The 15,503-nt window shown below is 45.3% G+C and overlaps 1 protein-coding gene across 2 annotated transcripts in view; it reads left to right on the plus strand.

Moving 5' to 3' along the window:
* Positions 1 to 15,503, plus strand: part of SLC11A2 (solute carrier family 11 member 2) — a 40,712-nt gene that overhangs the window by 9,526 nt on the left and 15,683 nt on the right. For both annotated transcript variants that reach the window (XM_074979454.1, XM_074979455.1), the window contains exons 2-10: positions 1,110 to 1,193; positions 5,563 to 5,699; positions 7,587 to 7,712; positions 8,303 to 8,422; positions 11,203 to 11,309; positions 12,425 to 12,495; positions 12,629 to 12,696; positions 13,398 to 13,553; positions 14,957 to 15,115. In XM_074979454.1, the coding sequence (XP_074835555.1) occupies positions 1,160 to 1,193; positions 5,563 to 5,699; positions 7,587 to 7,712; positions 8,303 to 8,422; positions 11,203 to 11,309; positions 12,425 to 12,495; positions 12,629 to 12,696; positions 13,398 to 13,553; positions 14,957 to 15,115 (978 nt within the window). In that variant the 5' untranslated portion in view covers positions 1,110 to 1,159. The remainder of the gene's footprint in view (positions 1 to 1,109; positions 1,194 to 5,562; positions 5,700 to 7,586; positions 7,713 to 8,302; positions 8,423 to 11,202; positions 11,310 to 12,424; positions 12,496 to 12,628; positions 12,697 to 13,397; positions 13,554 to 14,956; positions 15,116 to 15,503) is intronic.

Genomic DNA, 15,503 nt, shown 5'->3' on the forward strand with positions numbered 1-15,503 from the left:
AAGAATTTCCATTCTTTCCTACTTCCCCTGTTGTGGTTTCATTGTTTGTAAATGTCACAATTCCGGGCAACTGCTGTTCTTTTTCCCTCACTCTTGGCTTCTGGCCCCTCAGCTGTTGTTTCTCTTATGTGAAAATCAGTGTCTTTTTCCCCCCGTCCTAACCATATTCTCAGTAAGCCAGACGGCCTAAGCAGGCTAGTGTCTGGTCTTTACTTTCTGTTTGAAGGCTGTGAACAATGTGATGAGTGGTTATGAGTTACCACATAGCACTTTGTAAGCAAGCACATTTCTTTTTAAGCTAATGGCATGCTAGAGAAGCCAAACCAAACAAAAATCCCTAAATGCATTGCTAATAAGCCTACCCGAGGTCACCCATCAGTCTTATGGGGCCTCCGTTGACCAAAGTCCTTCCAGAGCTTCCTAAGAAGGATTAAGGGCTTCCCTTGGACAGAAGGTCCTCTCTATTTGCTGGATCAGAAGGAAGGCCTTGAGTCAGTTTAAACTCAAGTTATTTAACCAAAAGTGCTTTCTTAATCTGCAAGTCTCTGGAGAGTCTAGGCTGAATTAGAACATGCAACCCTCTCAGGGAGGGTGTAACAACCTGCTTGAGTTGCCTTCATCAGCATCCACTGTTCTTAGTTTTTTGTAGGAGCTGTATCATCTCTTTGCCTCTCCACTCAGAGTGGAACATGTTAACCATTCATTTAAAATAGTGAACCCCAAAGATGGGGTTGAAATGTCTGTTATGAACAGCACAGGTCTTGGCACTAGAAATTGCAAGAACTAATTTCCACATTTATTAGTTTCTCTAGGTAGCCTGCTTACTCCCCCCCGCCCAGCATTTTTGTTTTAAGTTCCTAAGGGACTTGTTTTCTTCAAGCTTTTTCTAAAGTGGGTCCATATGTAAAGGTCTATTTCTAATATTTGATTGTCCTTTTAAAGCAGGGAAAGGGCTGTACAAGCAAAATAGCAGCATGCTTATAATTTAATCTGTTAAATTGCTAGTTCTCTAGTCCATGTTGTAGCCTCACATTTTTTTCGCCCTGATTTATGCAGTCTCTGTGTGTGTTCTACCCCTAACAGTCCTTTTTCCCCCTTCTCTCTTGTAGTTAATGTGACCTATTCAAAGGATTCCCCCTCAACTCAGAGGTTTTCCATCATGGCGCCTGGCAAGGAGAGAAGAACGTTATATGGTAACATTGCACACTTGTATCCATGTTGGGAACATGGGAATTGATACACAGGATCAGACCACTTGACCAACTAGTTCAATACCTTGATACGAGACTCCATAGAAGAAGGTACAATAATTCCCATTATAAACAATTATAAAATCATAGTAGGCAAAGTTCTTCTGAACTCCTTGCAATTTACATCCTTCTTTGAATTGGCAAGGTCATAGGTTGGAAGCAGTGTTCCCTCTAACTTTTTTTTTACCCATGGATTGGAATAAATTTTATGTGCACCAAGTCGTGTGGATGTGCACCAACAATAGAAACATATGCTGCCTACTGTGGGTAGCTGTCAGAGCTCTGCTAATCACTGGGCAGCACCTGAATCTCTCCTAGGTGGCCGCCCAAGCACTCAGCTTAGAAGGAACACTGGTTGGAGGTGACTTAAAATGGGAGAATCCAGGCAGGAATTTTTTTTTTTTTTTTTGAATCTAAGGAATTTAGATGGCTGTTTCCCTTTGAAATTTGGGTCACTATACCAGGCTTCTTTGGAGATCTCCGTGCACATTTTTCCTCCTCCTAATCAGGAGAAGACTTTGACTGAATTGTGTCTTAAACATACTTTGCATGTGACTTCCAATTGAAAGCAGAAGCTCTTGGGAGTCTCTAAGAGCAGCATAAATCACTAGATAGGACTCAGTGGCCAGATCACTTGGACAGTCTTTCCAGTTGCATTGTCTGCTACTCTTCAAAACCTGCTGTAGCATAGGCAAAAGGGTGCTTGGCTGTGAGCAGGGAGTTTCAGTGGACTATGTAAAATGTGTGGAGAGGTTGTTTGGAAAGCTGCCGCTTGTCTTGCTGAAGTTCTCATGGATCACTCGCAGGCTGGATTGAATTTTTGGAGGGTGGCTTTCTGATGTCTCCTCCCTCCCTGTGCCACACAGAATATCACCATCTTCGCTAGTGTTCACTCTAATTTTTTTTAATCCATGGGTGGAATAAATTTTCTTATGTGCACTGAGGCTTGTGCAGATGTGCGCCACCAACAGAAGCACATGCTGCCCGCTGTGGGTGGCTGTGAGCACTCTGCTAGTCAACTGGGCGGCACCTGAATCTCTCCTGGGTGACCGCCCAAGACTCAGCTTACAGGGAACACTGGGCTTCATTAGAGGATACTCCTTGATTTTAGCAGTGGTTGTCCCCTTGGAGGGGGTTTCATCTGTGAAGACTAAGAAAACAAAGTAGACTTCCACCAGTCAACGACAAAGATAGTGAAAACTCAATCGGAACTCCCAAGCTGTCAGAAAAGAATGGACATTGACATTGATAAAACTTGCTTAGAAAGACTGAGAATTCTGTCTCTATTTTCAGTTGCTTCAACCCTGCTATGTGCATGGTTTGAACTAGATAGGATAGGGCCAGGACCTCTCCAATCCTCTTTTTATTTGTATTGATGTGCCTTGGACCAGGGACCAATTGTGCAGGCACCAAACAACAACGGAGGCAAGGATTGTCTTTTTTTTTTTTTTTTTTTTCCCTCTTGAGTGTTCGCAGTATAAGGCTATGACAATGCTATCTCAGAAGACTGACCTACGTGGATGTGCAAAATTGACCTCAGGAGTTACAGTCGACTCCTGTACTGCTCATGAGACATGGAGTAAGGGCGGTCGACAGGAGAGCTTCCCCCATAGGGACAGCCAAGTTAGCCAAGAGCAGATATGTCCATTCTAGCTATGCAATTTCTGTAGCTAGAGTTGCATATCTGTGGTCAACTTACTTTGCCTAGTGTAGATGTAGCTTAAGAGTCATCTACTTTCTCCAGCTGCCTCAGCAGAGGAAAGTAAATCATACTTGGAATGTTGTATGCCTGTACTTAATGCTGCCTCAGCACAGGCGGATGGACTAAATGATTTCCTGAAGTTCCTTCCAGCCCTACCTTTCTGCATTGGCTGCTCTAGATTGTCGTCTTCTGAAGCTAGTTTGTTCTGAGTTTCGTTTTTTTCAAAAGTGGGGTAAATACTAGAGCAGTGGCTCTCAACCCAGAGTATGTGTATCCTAGGAGTATACAGAGGTCTTCTAATGACACATCAGCACTGTGCTACCTCTGGGGAGCATGGGGGCAGTCCCGCCCCTCGTCTGGAGCGGCATTGCCCTCGAGCAGTGTAGCTTTCGGGCCACATGTCTTTGGGGAAAGAGTGGGACTGTGGCTGCACTCACTGGAAGTGAGGGGCAGGGCATGGGTGGAGCAGGGCGGGGGCTGGCTCACATGGGCAGGGCCCCTCCTTGGAAGCCCCCTTACCAGTTACCACTGTGGTAAAATACACAACAAGATTATGTGGAAAGTTCTGAATTCCCCCTGTAAGATGCACATGTTCAAAAGCAGACAGCTCTGCTTGGGCAAAAGTTAAGAGGTTGATCCTAAACAAAGGAATGTGTGTTTACCTGAATTTATGTATACGTAGTAAATAGGAGCATCAGGACTGTAAGGGGTCAAAGGGTAGGAAACAAAGCAGTCTGCACAAGAGCAAATGCCAAGTGGGAAGAGAGGAAGAAAGTGCATGGAGCTTCCTTTGCTGCCGATTGCATGTCTCCCTTCCCCAGAGTTTGGCTAAACCTTGCTTCGGAAGAATCCAGTTCAAACACCTTTCAAATTAGTAGATGAAATTGATAGCTGAAGCCAGTTCTCAGGCAGCCACTTCCCAGCACCATTTGGCAAAGGTTTACTGTTCATATAACTTCCTTAACTGGACCGTCTGTACACGAAAGAATAAACAAATATCAGGAATGGTGACATACAAGAGTCTGTAGGAGAACACGTCACTCTCCCTGGATGCTCAGTAGCAGACTTAAACGTAGCCATCCTGCAACAAAAAAAAAACCCTTCAAAAACAGACTCCAAAAAGAAACTGCAGAGCTACAATACATTGGCAAATTTGATGCCACCAGTTCAAGATTGAACGAAGACTGGGAATGGCTGGCCAACTACAAAAGCAGTGTCTCCTCTCTTGGTGTTCACATCTCCACATCATCTGCTAGAAGTGGGCCACATCCTTCCTGGCTGAACCGACCTCGTCAACTCTAGCCTTCCTCTTGATTGGGACTCCCTCCTTTTCACGAGCCTATATAATTAAACTGTCCTGGAATATCCACTACATGCATCTGACAAAGCCCACGAAAGCTTATACTCCAAAAATCTGTTAGTGTGTAAGGTGCGGCAGGACTTCTCGTTGTTTTTCCTTAGCTTTGTTTAACTAGCTGAGCAAGATATTGTGCAATCAAAGCTACTAAGAAAAGAAGCAGGTGTTGTTGCTTTAAATATATTAAACAGATCTGCTGAGACTCTGCTGAAGTATTTGGGAGGCGGGGAAGTGAGGAGGAACAACATGCTTCAGTTTGCTTTGATGATGCAATTGGAAATTGCCTGAAGAGCCCAAACCTAGCTTTTACATCTCCATTTATAAATGGTCACTTTTGCCCGTAGCCAAGAAGGCAGGCTTAAGTTTGCTGCTGCTTTTCGTCCTCTGAGACAAAAGCATAATGCCAGGAGAGTGTAGCCAGAGTGAGTATAACCTGGGGGCTAGAACTGGCTTTTGTCCAGGGCTGCTGCTAGGGAGGAGTGGGCTGGAGTTAAAGGACCTGATGTGAAAGTTTTGAGAGTTGTAATTCTGTCCCTGGAATGACACTGTTTACCTGCTTTACAGCCTAACATTAGATAGCATCTGGGGTGTTCAGGAGGACAGCGTGTCTGCTGTGTGCACTCTTGCAGCTCTTGTGTAGGGAAAAATAATCCTCTGGTTGCTTTTAACTCTGACACCTGGCTTCCAGAAATCTTGACAAATGGTGCAGTGTACCTCCTTGAAGCTGAATTCACTGTACTAGCAGCACCTAGGGGCTTAAACTGAACTTTCAGGAAAAAGACAGTAGAATTTCTGGAGAGAGCTAAGGTCTGTTTGAATGAAGGGATGTGAGGGGCCAAGTTGCACTTACAGGTGGAATCTGAGCAGTGGAATGGTGACTTCATTTATTCTAGGGCATTGAGGACTTGGACTTTCATCTTAATATTTTAAGTCAAAACAAATGAAAACTAAACTTGCCTCACTCTCTGGCTCTTGCTATCACAGCTGAATATCAAATGGGGAACCACGACTCATTGCAGTGGCTTCTTTATGTGGATTTGCCACTGTATACATGTTTCATTCTTCCATGTGTTCCCTCAAACAACCCCCAGCCAGCCAGTCCTGGCATGGGATGGCAGTGTGGCTAGAACCCTCGCTGTCTGCCTTGCCTCTGGAACTTGCTTTTGCAGTGGCAGGTTTAAAATGGAACTTGCATGGTTTCAGCACAGCGACTTCTCCCTTGTCTTAACTCGTGTCCTTTTCCATAAATCCAGAAGAAATCTCTGAAGACCACGAGGAGGCCATCAGCACAGTCTACAGCAGTGTGGTCCCACAGCAGCCCTTGGAGTCCAATGATGAACCATTCACCACCTATTTCGATGAGAAGATCCCTATTCCGGAAGATGAAAAGGTCAGTGGGGCTGAGCCCCCAGACTTTGCAAGCACACCTGGGTGGGGAAATGGCTTTAAGGGAAGTGGTGGTATCCTAATGACTTATTTCTCTTTGTGGGTGTTCGGGTCCCTTTTCGGTGTAAATGGAGATGCTCAGTAAGAGAGCTGGCTACTTGTTTCTAACACTAGAGAGCTATGTTAAGAAGGAAGGGAGATGCCCGTCATGCTTGTGTGGGGTTCATTGTCTCAACTAAAACAAAATGAGCGACTCTCTGCCAACTAACACAAAGCAAGTAACTGCCGGCTTCATTACCTTCTGTGGGTGCCATACTGCTATTGCTACATTCAGAGTAAACAGGTCAGCTTAGCCAGAACAACACATGCTCCTCATGCTGCTTCTGTCGGGGTTAGCAGACTTGTACAGAACCTTCAGAGCATTTGTCTGTATCAAGTGAATGCACAGTTCTGATGAGGATGGGCGTAGCGCTCACCCCAGAGCCACGTTGCTGCTTTTCGTTATGTTTCCCAGGACAGCAGTCTGCGTCTGCTATGGAGCAAAGTGACTTCTAGGGTATGATCCCACGTAGAAATTTGCTTTGCTTGCGTCAAGGCTATTCCCCACTCTGGAACTTGTAGTGCAGAGTGTGGAGGCCCACAAGAGACTTAAAAATACCCTGCCACTTAAGGCTTCTGCTTAAAAACTCCCCAGGGTTACTGATTCCCTGATCTTGGGTGATACGCTGACCACACCCATTGGAGGACCCAGGAAGACGCAGGTGGGAATTTCTTCCTGTGCAGTGTCCTCAAGCTCTTTAACCCTCCCTCTGGAGAGAGCTTGAAAACAATCGTAATTTTGCTGGTAGCTGACCTTGCAGTTTTAAGCACGTGCACAAAGAGCCTCCTGCCTTCTAGGACACAGGAATCAGATCATAGTCTTAATAGGGTGATTTTATTAACAAAACAAAGAAAACATACTTGGTGGTGTTACAGTGCAACTAAAAAAAAAATCCCACAAGATTAAAACACAGAGAATTACTTCCCTGGGATTCAGTTAAAAATGGAATGTGCAGGTGTATAGTACATGAACTTCATATAGCGGAATCCTGCAGACCTGAAAATAACATTCCCCATTCTGCTCCTGTCTGTAATTCCAAAGCTTAGTACTTCCCTACGCATGGATATTGCTGATAATTGCATGCCTGGTTCCTGGCTCAGTTTCTCTCTCTTCGTTCAGTTCTGCTCACCCAAAGACTGCCTCAGGAGGGTCCTTATTTTTCTCAATTGAAAAACTCACATGCTGTTTTCATTGGCTTGCCTGGCTTCCTGCGAATGCTTCCTGCTTCCCTAGCATGTCTGGAGACTTACAAGGACCCCACTGTCTGTGGTTTTAACCCTTACAGGCAATTTAGTTAACTTGAATGTCTGGGGTGCCCAGAAAAGGGTAGTATACTTCCCATTAATCACAGCTAAGAAAAGCAAGTCAGAATAGTGTTTGTGCGCTAAGCTGGACCTACCAGTGTAATCACTGAGCCCATGTGCCCTTCACAAGAAGTTCTGTAGGGGATGCAATGGGTGTCTTCTCTGTAAAGAATAGGTAAGCCAGCGCATGTCAGAGAATTGCATACAAGTTAGCTTGTCATCCCCCCAGCTAAAGTGGTGGTGGCCCTGAAGTTCTCATAATAAACCGATGCACTTTGGAGTTCAAAATAGAGCGACTGATAAGGCAGTGGAGAGATCTTGCCAGGGGCTGGTTATCATTTTGCTGGCAGCTAAAAGAGCTTGTAAGCGCCTCTTACCAATTTTTTGTCTTAAATGGGCTGGGTCCCAGAGGCTGTACTCTGTTTTGTTTGGAATCAGCTACAGGATTTGGCACAGCATTAACATTTCAATCTTCTCCTTTTTAAAGCATCCCTGGTTTAGCTTCCGCAAACTCTGGGCCTTCACTGGGCCAGGTTTTCTCATGAGCATCGCCTACCTGGATCCAGGCAACATCGAGTCGGATTTGCAGTCAGGTGCTGTCGCAGGGTTTAAGGTCAGTATGAAGCTTTCGAGGCTGTGAAGCAATTTTTATACTGTACATCCAGGCCCACCTGCTCTTCTAGCAGGTGCCTGCTGCCATTTCCGGATGAAAGCACAGAACCAGTCTTGGGCTAAATGCCCAAGGCCACCTCAGCATTATTGTGCTGAAAAGTTTGGCCAGACTCCTTACTGCAAGGGGTCTGAAAGTCTGCCCTGGTGCTGCTTGGAAGTTACTATCTAACTTTTTGCTGCTGACATGTCAACTCCAGCTAGGATTGTGTGTTTTGATCCTGGGGAGAGTGAACTGAGCATATTTTAGGCTTACGGTGTGCCTGAGGGTGAAACAACACAACGGACTGGCTTGCAGGTTTAATTTCTGTGCCACCCCTTGTATACTTCATTGCCAGACTTATAAAACCAAGTGTAGAATCCCAACGGGACTGCACTTGCAAATGGATCGATTACGTTCCTGGCATCTGTTAGTGAGAGAGCCTTTGAAGGGAACTGTAATTTCAGGAGACCCAGATGCTGTCTGGTGCAAGCCCTGGCTTGTTCGTCTCATGACACGAGGTTACTTACCTTATGTTATTGCATCTCTTTCAGCTGCTTTGGGTTCTGCTGTTGGCCACCGTCATTGGTCTCCTCCTGCAACGTCTGGCTGCGAGGCTGGGAGTAGTCACAGGGCTGCACCTTGCGGAAGTATGTAACCGGCAGTATCAAAAGGTGGGTGACCTAAAGGCCTTTAGATTCGAAACCTCTGGATCCTGTTCTCATGCACTTGGCCTCTTTGCTTACCTGAGATGTTAGTAGTGTTATTGAAAATAAAGCTTTCTGAATGGCTGGGACCCAGGAGTATAGAAGAGTTGAAATGTGAGGAAGGGCTTGGTGGGCGGAAGGAGCAGCCATATAGCCCCCCCACAGTTCTAGACAGTGTTTTCAAAGGAGTTCTGAGCTGAAAAGTTTGTGGACACCTCCTTTGGTCTCCACTGTTGGTTCAAACTAGGTGTGTATGGCCTGTCCTCCCTTGTCCGAGGGCTAGCCTACATTAGAATTTCTCCTGTGGTAAAGGTGTACAGATAAAGCTGTGCTGCTAGTGCAGATGCTCTGATGAAAAAGAGCTCTTCCATCGCTTTGCTATTGCTGCTCAGGGAGACGGAGTAATTAAGCTGACAGGAGAGCTTCTCACACCGACAGAAGGCTGTCCACCCTGGTGCTTAGGTTCTTATAAGATGAGTCACTCAGGGAGTGGTTTTCCCACACCCTTGAGAGACTTAAGTTATACCAGAGTAAGCACAGTGTGTACAGGCCTTTCGTGAAGACAGCCTGCTAGGGGACAGGTTTTAAAAAAAACAAGTATGTCTTTAGGTAAAGAGTTCTTTGTTTTCTGCATGCAAAGCAGTAAAGGCCAGTAACATGGTTCATCTCAAAATCTATTCACTCTCTGTGTGTGCATGTGACAGTCAGATGGTCTTCCTTTTGTACGGCAAGGAAAGGCTTTGCTCATTGATGCAGGGTGGAAAACCATGTCGGGCTTCCCAGTGACTGGTCTGAAACAGGAATTGTTGCTGGGTTTGGCTGGGGGAAGAAAGGAGAGATTAGATGTGAAGCCACAGAGTGGATTCAGTAATTCATTAAAGGGCTAACAGTAATTTAAATGCTCTTGCTGAGTTTAGGTTGGTCATACTGAAATGTCTAGCTCCATTTTCTTAAAGATGATCTGAAGAAGTGGGTCTGTCCCATGAAAGCTCATCATCTAATACATTATTTTGTTAGCCTTTAAAGTGCTACTGGACTGCTTTTTTGTTTTGATAGTATATAGACTAGCACGGCTAGCTCTCTGTTACTTTTCATAAAGATGCTATTTGATGATCTCAAGGGTATGTGTCAGATTGTGATTCACTGTTTCAGACCATCCATATGTCTTTTGTGGCTCATGTGAGTGTTACTACTGATCAGTATATGTTGAATCCATCTCTCATGGTGGTGGTTTATTTCTAAAAATAAACTTAACAAAGTCCATTTTTGCACAATACATGTAGAACTGAGGATTTCCGAATAGGGTTCTGCAATGGCTCTTGGTTGAAAGAATGGTTATTAAGTGCTGATACTTGGCAAACAAGTGCTAATGCTACCTCTAATCTAGCACCCTTGCTTTCACATTTATAAAACAGCTTTGCCCATATGTTTAGGGGTGGTGATGTACTTTCCAAACCTCATCGCCCACCTGCCTACCATGAGGTTGGTGATACTGTTCCCATCTTACACTGTGGAGATCTTGGAGTGAATTTGGGTGATTTGAGTGATTTGACTAATTCTCCTTTCTCACAACATCGGCAGTGCCAGGCATAGAACCCAGGAGTCCTGACTTCCTAGTTCCCTGTTTGAATCACTGAATCTGATTTCCTCTTCAGATGAGTGAAGAGCTGTGCTCCCTGTAAGCTGCGTGCGTGGGTGGCTGCCCAGGAGAGATTCAGGTGCTGCCCGGCTGATTGGTAGAGCACCCACGGCCACCCACAGTGGGCAGCATGTATTTCTATTAGTGTTGCACGTCCACACATGCCATGGTGAAAATAACAAAATTTATTCCGAATGTGGATGGGAAAAAGAGGGAACACTCTTGCAGAGATTTAAACCTAGTCTTTATTTAAAAATGCCATATAATCGTGATAATGTTGGCTGTTGAGGAAATGCTTTTACGCCACCAGGAGCATATGGCTCTGACTTCATTTTTTACTGAAACCGAGTAAAGCCATTCAGTGGAAAACATCAATGTCCCCATAACCAATATTTCCATTAATTTAACTCAAACAACTTCGTCTGACTTAGTCCCGTTAATCAAGGCCTTACAATTAGGGGCGTTGTCCATCTATAATCTCCCCTTCCTCCACTAAATCTCTCATGAAAAAAGTCATGACAACTTGATTACATTTCTATTGGGAAGGCATTTTGGCATGTTGATTTTAAACCTGTTATGTATGCACACCTGCCATTCCTGTGGTTCAGATAGTTCCATAAACATCTGTCTAGTTTTATTATCCATACTTAGCCAGGATCAGAAAATAAACTGACAGCTGACATGCATAAGGTCTTCAAAATGTGTGTTAGCAATTCAAAGGCCTGATCAGTATATACTGAAGCCCTGGGCAGGGCTCCCTCTAATTGTTTCCGTCTGTGGGCAGAATAAATTTTGTTATGTGCACTGAGGCATGTGCATATGTGCACTCCAATAGAAACACATGCTGCCTAGTGTGGGTGGCTGGGGACACTCTACTAATCAGCTGGGTGGGCAGCAGCCTGAGCTCAGCTTGCAGGGAACGCTGGTCATGGGTGTCTGTTAATTTCAATGCTGGAAGAGAAGATGGTTTTCCTGACTGGTGCTGTAAACCCACAGAAGTCTGGAAGGAAGTGGGGTGCAGGGGGTTGGGGGCAGCATCCCTTGTAATAGTCTATTCAGTATTTCTGGTTGTAATGTCAAGTAATCGAAGTCCAATGTTTGTGTCCAGGTGCCTCGAATTATGTTGTGGCTGATGATTGAACTCGCAATCATTGGGTCGGATATGCAAGAAGTAATTGGCTCGGCAATCGCAATTAACCTGTTGTCTGCTGGAAAGTAAGTTGACTTTTTATCACGGAGAGAAGCAGAGATGAACCTCGTTCTCTGCCTAGTGCTTATCAGTTGCCTGTCCTGTTCGAAAACTCTTCGTGCCAGAAGGGACCCTTTTATTTTCTGAGGTTGGGAATCGTAGCAGATTGCTGCCCTGTGCTGCTCAGCTGTACATCAGCTCTGTCTTTGGATCATGTATTACAGGAGCAAGGTGTGGGAGGGCTCGGCTCCGTGCCCTGGAAGGGGCAGAGCCTTGGGCAGAAGGGCCAGGGCCAGTGGAAGTCAGCCCTTAGCGCCGCCTGGAGGACGGCGCTGGGCCACAGCCCTCAGAAGCCACATGGAGCGGCAGAGTGACGCTCCTGTGGCATTTCATAGGGGCCCAGAGCTCCTTGCTGCTACTGCCACAGTGGTGGCGGCCGACAGTGCCAGGCCCCTATGCAGTTGCCCTCTGTGTTCTCCTTGCCCTCCTCCCTCCTGTTCAGCAGGCCTGTGTATTGCATAAAAATGTATTTGAGATAAAAGGGTTTTAAATAAAATGGGTTATTTCTGAGCCCACGGTTATCAGCCATTGTTGACTTGACACAGTGTAGAACTGTTAATAAGCTTCCATTTGGGTGTCAGACTTTATGTTAAACTGTAGCCTTACTGAAGCACACAAGCTTCTGTTAGGCCAGAACTAAAGCTGGAAGAACATTGGTGTAGAATCTCAGCCTAGAAGTCCAAAGCCCAGCTGTTTTTTAGGTCGATGTCACCTGCAAATTAGCCACTTCCACCAAGCAGCTTAGAAATGGAAACTTAAATCAGAAACTACAAGCTCCTGGCCCTACAGCTAATGAGAAATCTGGCTCCCTGCAGAAACTCTTCTTTCACCATGCAGAGAAATGTAGGCATAGTTTCAGAGGGATCTCTTATCTGAGCTGTTTATGTAGAAAACAGGCTTGTCTCTTGCCTTAAGTGACCAAGGAGCTAGTCAGATTGCAAACAAAACCTTGAGGTAAGTTTATGTGCAGTTATTAAATAGTGGTCCTTATCCCTGCCCTGCATATTGGGAATCCTGGACTCTGACATGACTAGGAGTTCTGGTAAAATCCCTATTCAAACTAACCCTTCTTCTGTTGCAGAGTCCCTTTGTGGGGTGGAGTGCTTATTACCATTGCTGATACTTTCATGTTCCTGTTCTTGGACAAGTATGGTGAGTTCTTCCTTTTCCTTTTTAACGATTTTGAATATCCCCTGAGGTGCACGTGCCAGGTGAAATCTGCCCCCTCAGCAGCATGCCTGAGACTTGCACCCCAGAACTTGCTAATGGTGTGGCTCTTCCACAGGCTTGCGAAAACTGGAAGCATTTTTTGGCTTTCTGATTACCATCATGGCTCTTACCTTTGGATATGAGGTAATTTGCACTACAAGCCCTTTGAGCTTTACTTTACAAATAGAGGCCACCTCCCCTCCCCTGTCTTTGTCTGCTTGTGTCTTCATTCTTTAAAACATTTTAGAAACTAGGCAATTTCATTTCTTCCTCTGATATTTGTCCTCTGCTTCCAGGCTCTCATGCAGCCTCCTTTGCCCATGGCCCCAATTTTGGAAACCACTTTAAGCCCACGCTTAACATTAAACATATCAGAGCTGATTCTGCCTGCCCCACAACAAAAGTGTTTTGCCTGGCAACTTTTTTGATATTTTAGTCAAATATCAAGATTTTGGTTCAAAAAACCCAGAACTTTCTGTGGAAAGCTGTTTCACTAGAACACTTTAGACCAGTTCTCCTAAGTGCAGCTTTTTTACAGTGGGCACCACTTTAACTGGGGCTCTTCATTTTTCTCCTGGCTCAAATCTGGTTGGCACTGGTCTAGAAGGTTAGACCAGCTCAAGAATTGTTGCCTATGTACCTGCCTCCAAAAACCACCCAGGAGCATACGCAGCTGCTGTTTAGATGCTAGTGGGTCACCCATATCTGACTTTAAAACGTGGGGGCAGCTGGTACCAAATTAATTTTTGGGTTGGGCAGATTTGAGGCCTTCCAAGTTGTCCATCCAAGCAGCTGTGTGAACTGTGCCAATCCAGTGATACTCATGGCTTTGTGTCTGTGTACAGTATTTTACAGTAAAACCAGACCAGGGACAGCTACTGAAGGGGATGTTTTTGCCGTACTGTGAGAAGTGTGGCACCCCCCAGCTAGAACAAGCGGTGGGGATCGTGGGAGCAGTCATCATGCCACACAACATGTACCTGCATTCTGCTTTAGTTAAGGTAAGTGGGGGGGCAATTCCCACAGCCCTGCTGCGTCGCTCTTCCTCAGTCCAATGAGAATATTAGAATGTGACAGTGATGTTTTAAGAAAGCAGAGGTGGGAAGAGTACTTTGTGTGAAAGTACAGCTGTAGGGGATAGGGATGTACTGAAGTACTAGTCACTGGTGTCCCTCTGGAAAACTAATTGAATAAAAGCACACATGGGCACAACACACCTTTATTGTACTCAAGAACCCAGAAGTGAAAGCAGCTGCACTTTTACTCAAGGAAGTCAGCGGGAAAACTGCCATTGATTTTAATGATGGCAGAGTTAGTCCAAAGTCAGTGGGAGTTTTACCTCCAACAAGCGCCTTTGAATATCCTGCTCTGTAGTAAGTTCCTGTGACTTTTCCTGAGAACTCTCCACACTTTGGGATCAGTTCAATAAGCTGTTTGATTGTTGACTGTTCTGTGTAAGCTTTCAGAATTAGAATATGCCAGGTGCACCATGATAAAAAAAAAAAAAAAAAAAAAAAGTACTGTATCTTATGTAATTAACAAGGTAAGGTAAATAAATTAACCAAACACACGTTAACCATTGTATGACAGGACCTGCACTCTAAATTAACACTTGGCAAAAGCCTTCAACCAGAGTTCAGACATCTGAACAGCATTCCCAGTGTCTCTGCCTTGTGGGATTCATCCATATTTAATTCTGTTGGGGATCAGATGACAAACGCAGGCTGATTTGTTTTAAAGCTGAAATCCATCAGTATGTCCTGCCACTAAGTTTGAGGTTTTTGCCTCTTTTTCCCCCAAATTCCCCTCCCCACAGCAGCATGTGCTCGTCTCTCAGGTTGATGCTGCCCCTTTACTTACTAGCTCCTATATCTTGGGGTATAGCCTAGCACTACAGCAGACGGCCAGGCAGCCTTTGGATGCCAGACTAAACTGGGAAGCATGTAATGCCTGGTGAGATTTCATTTGGAGTTGCAGTTCTCCGTGGAGGAGTCTTGTTTGGAGGAGCAGTATGGCTCAAATGTACATTGCCGCTAGTGCACCCGGTGAATGGGTGCATAATGTGCTTGTATGAATGAGGGTCAGCCACAGCCCTGCTTCCTCAAACCATGTCTCTCTGCTTACTGTGTGCACCCCACAGTATTGTTGCATTAGCAGCTACTCTTGGCTAGCTGGTGTCTACTGTCTCATGCTGTATGCTGCTGCCTACAGGGAACAAAGAGGGATACAGTCAAGGATAAGGCTCAGCTCTTCATATTTGCTGTCCGATTGGCCAGATTAGTCTGTCCTAAGTTCAGCAGCGATGGGAGGAGCTACCTGTCGCAGATACAGCTGGTTCCATCTCCTAGAGATTCTGAAATGTCCTTACTGTAACCATCTTTCAATGTTCTCTCTCTCTCACCAGTCGAGGCAGGTGAATCGTGCCAACAAGAAGGAGGTGCAAGAAGCCAATAAGTATTTCTTCATAGAGTCCTGCATTGCCCTCTTCATCTCCTTCCTCATTAACGTCTTTGTCGTCTCTGTCTTTGCTGAAGCATTTTTTCAGAAGACTAATGAAAATGTGGTGAGTCTCTGGGGTTTGTTGGGGATGGTGCGTTTTGTACGGTGAACTTCCTGGATTACTGGGAGTCACAGACACTGTGGGGATATGTAACTGCCAATGGGAGATGTGACTGCAGCATATGATGTTCCAGTCTAGCTTGAGTAACAATAGCAACAAAGCAAGCCAGGCAGGCAGCAGACTGAGTTAGTCCTGCTCAGCTGGGATCCTGGGTGCATACTCAGGGCTATAGCTCCATTGCTGGTTAGCTCAAAGTTGACTGTTGCACCTCCCAACCGTCATGTACGCATCCCCTAAAATACTGTGTGCCTGCGTTAATAATCGCTGCCATATTAACAGTGGGCCTGAGTGTTTCCTCTACTCAGGGCCTGGTTCTCCTTTACACACAGGT

The sequence above is a fragment of the Carettochelys insculpta genome, chromosome 29 (genome assembly GCF_033958435.1).
Source record: "Carettochelys insculpta isolate YL-2023 chromosome 29, ASM3395843v1, whole genome shotgun sequence".
In the NCBI taxonomy this organism is placed as follows: Eukaryota; Metazoa; Chordata; order Testudines; family Carettochelyidae; genus Carettochelys; species Carettochelys insculpta.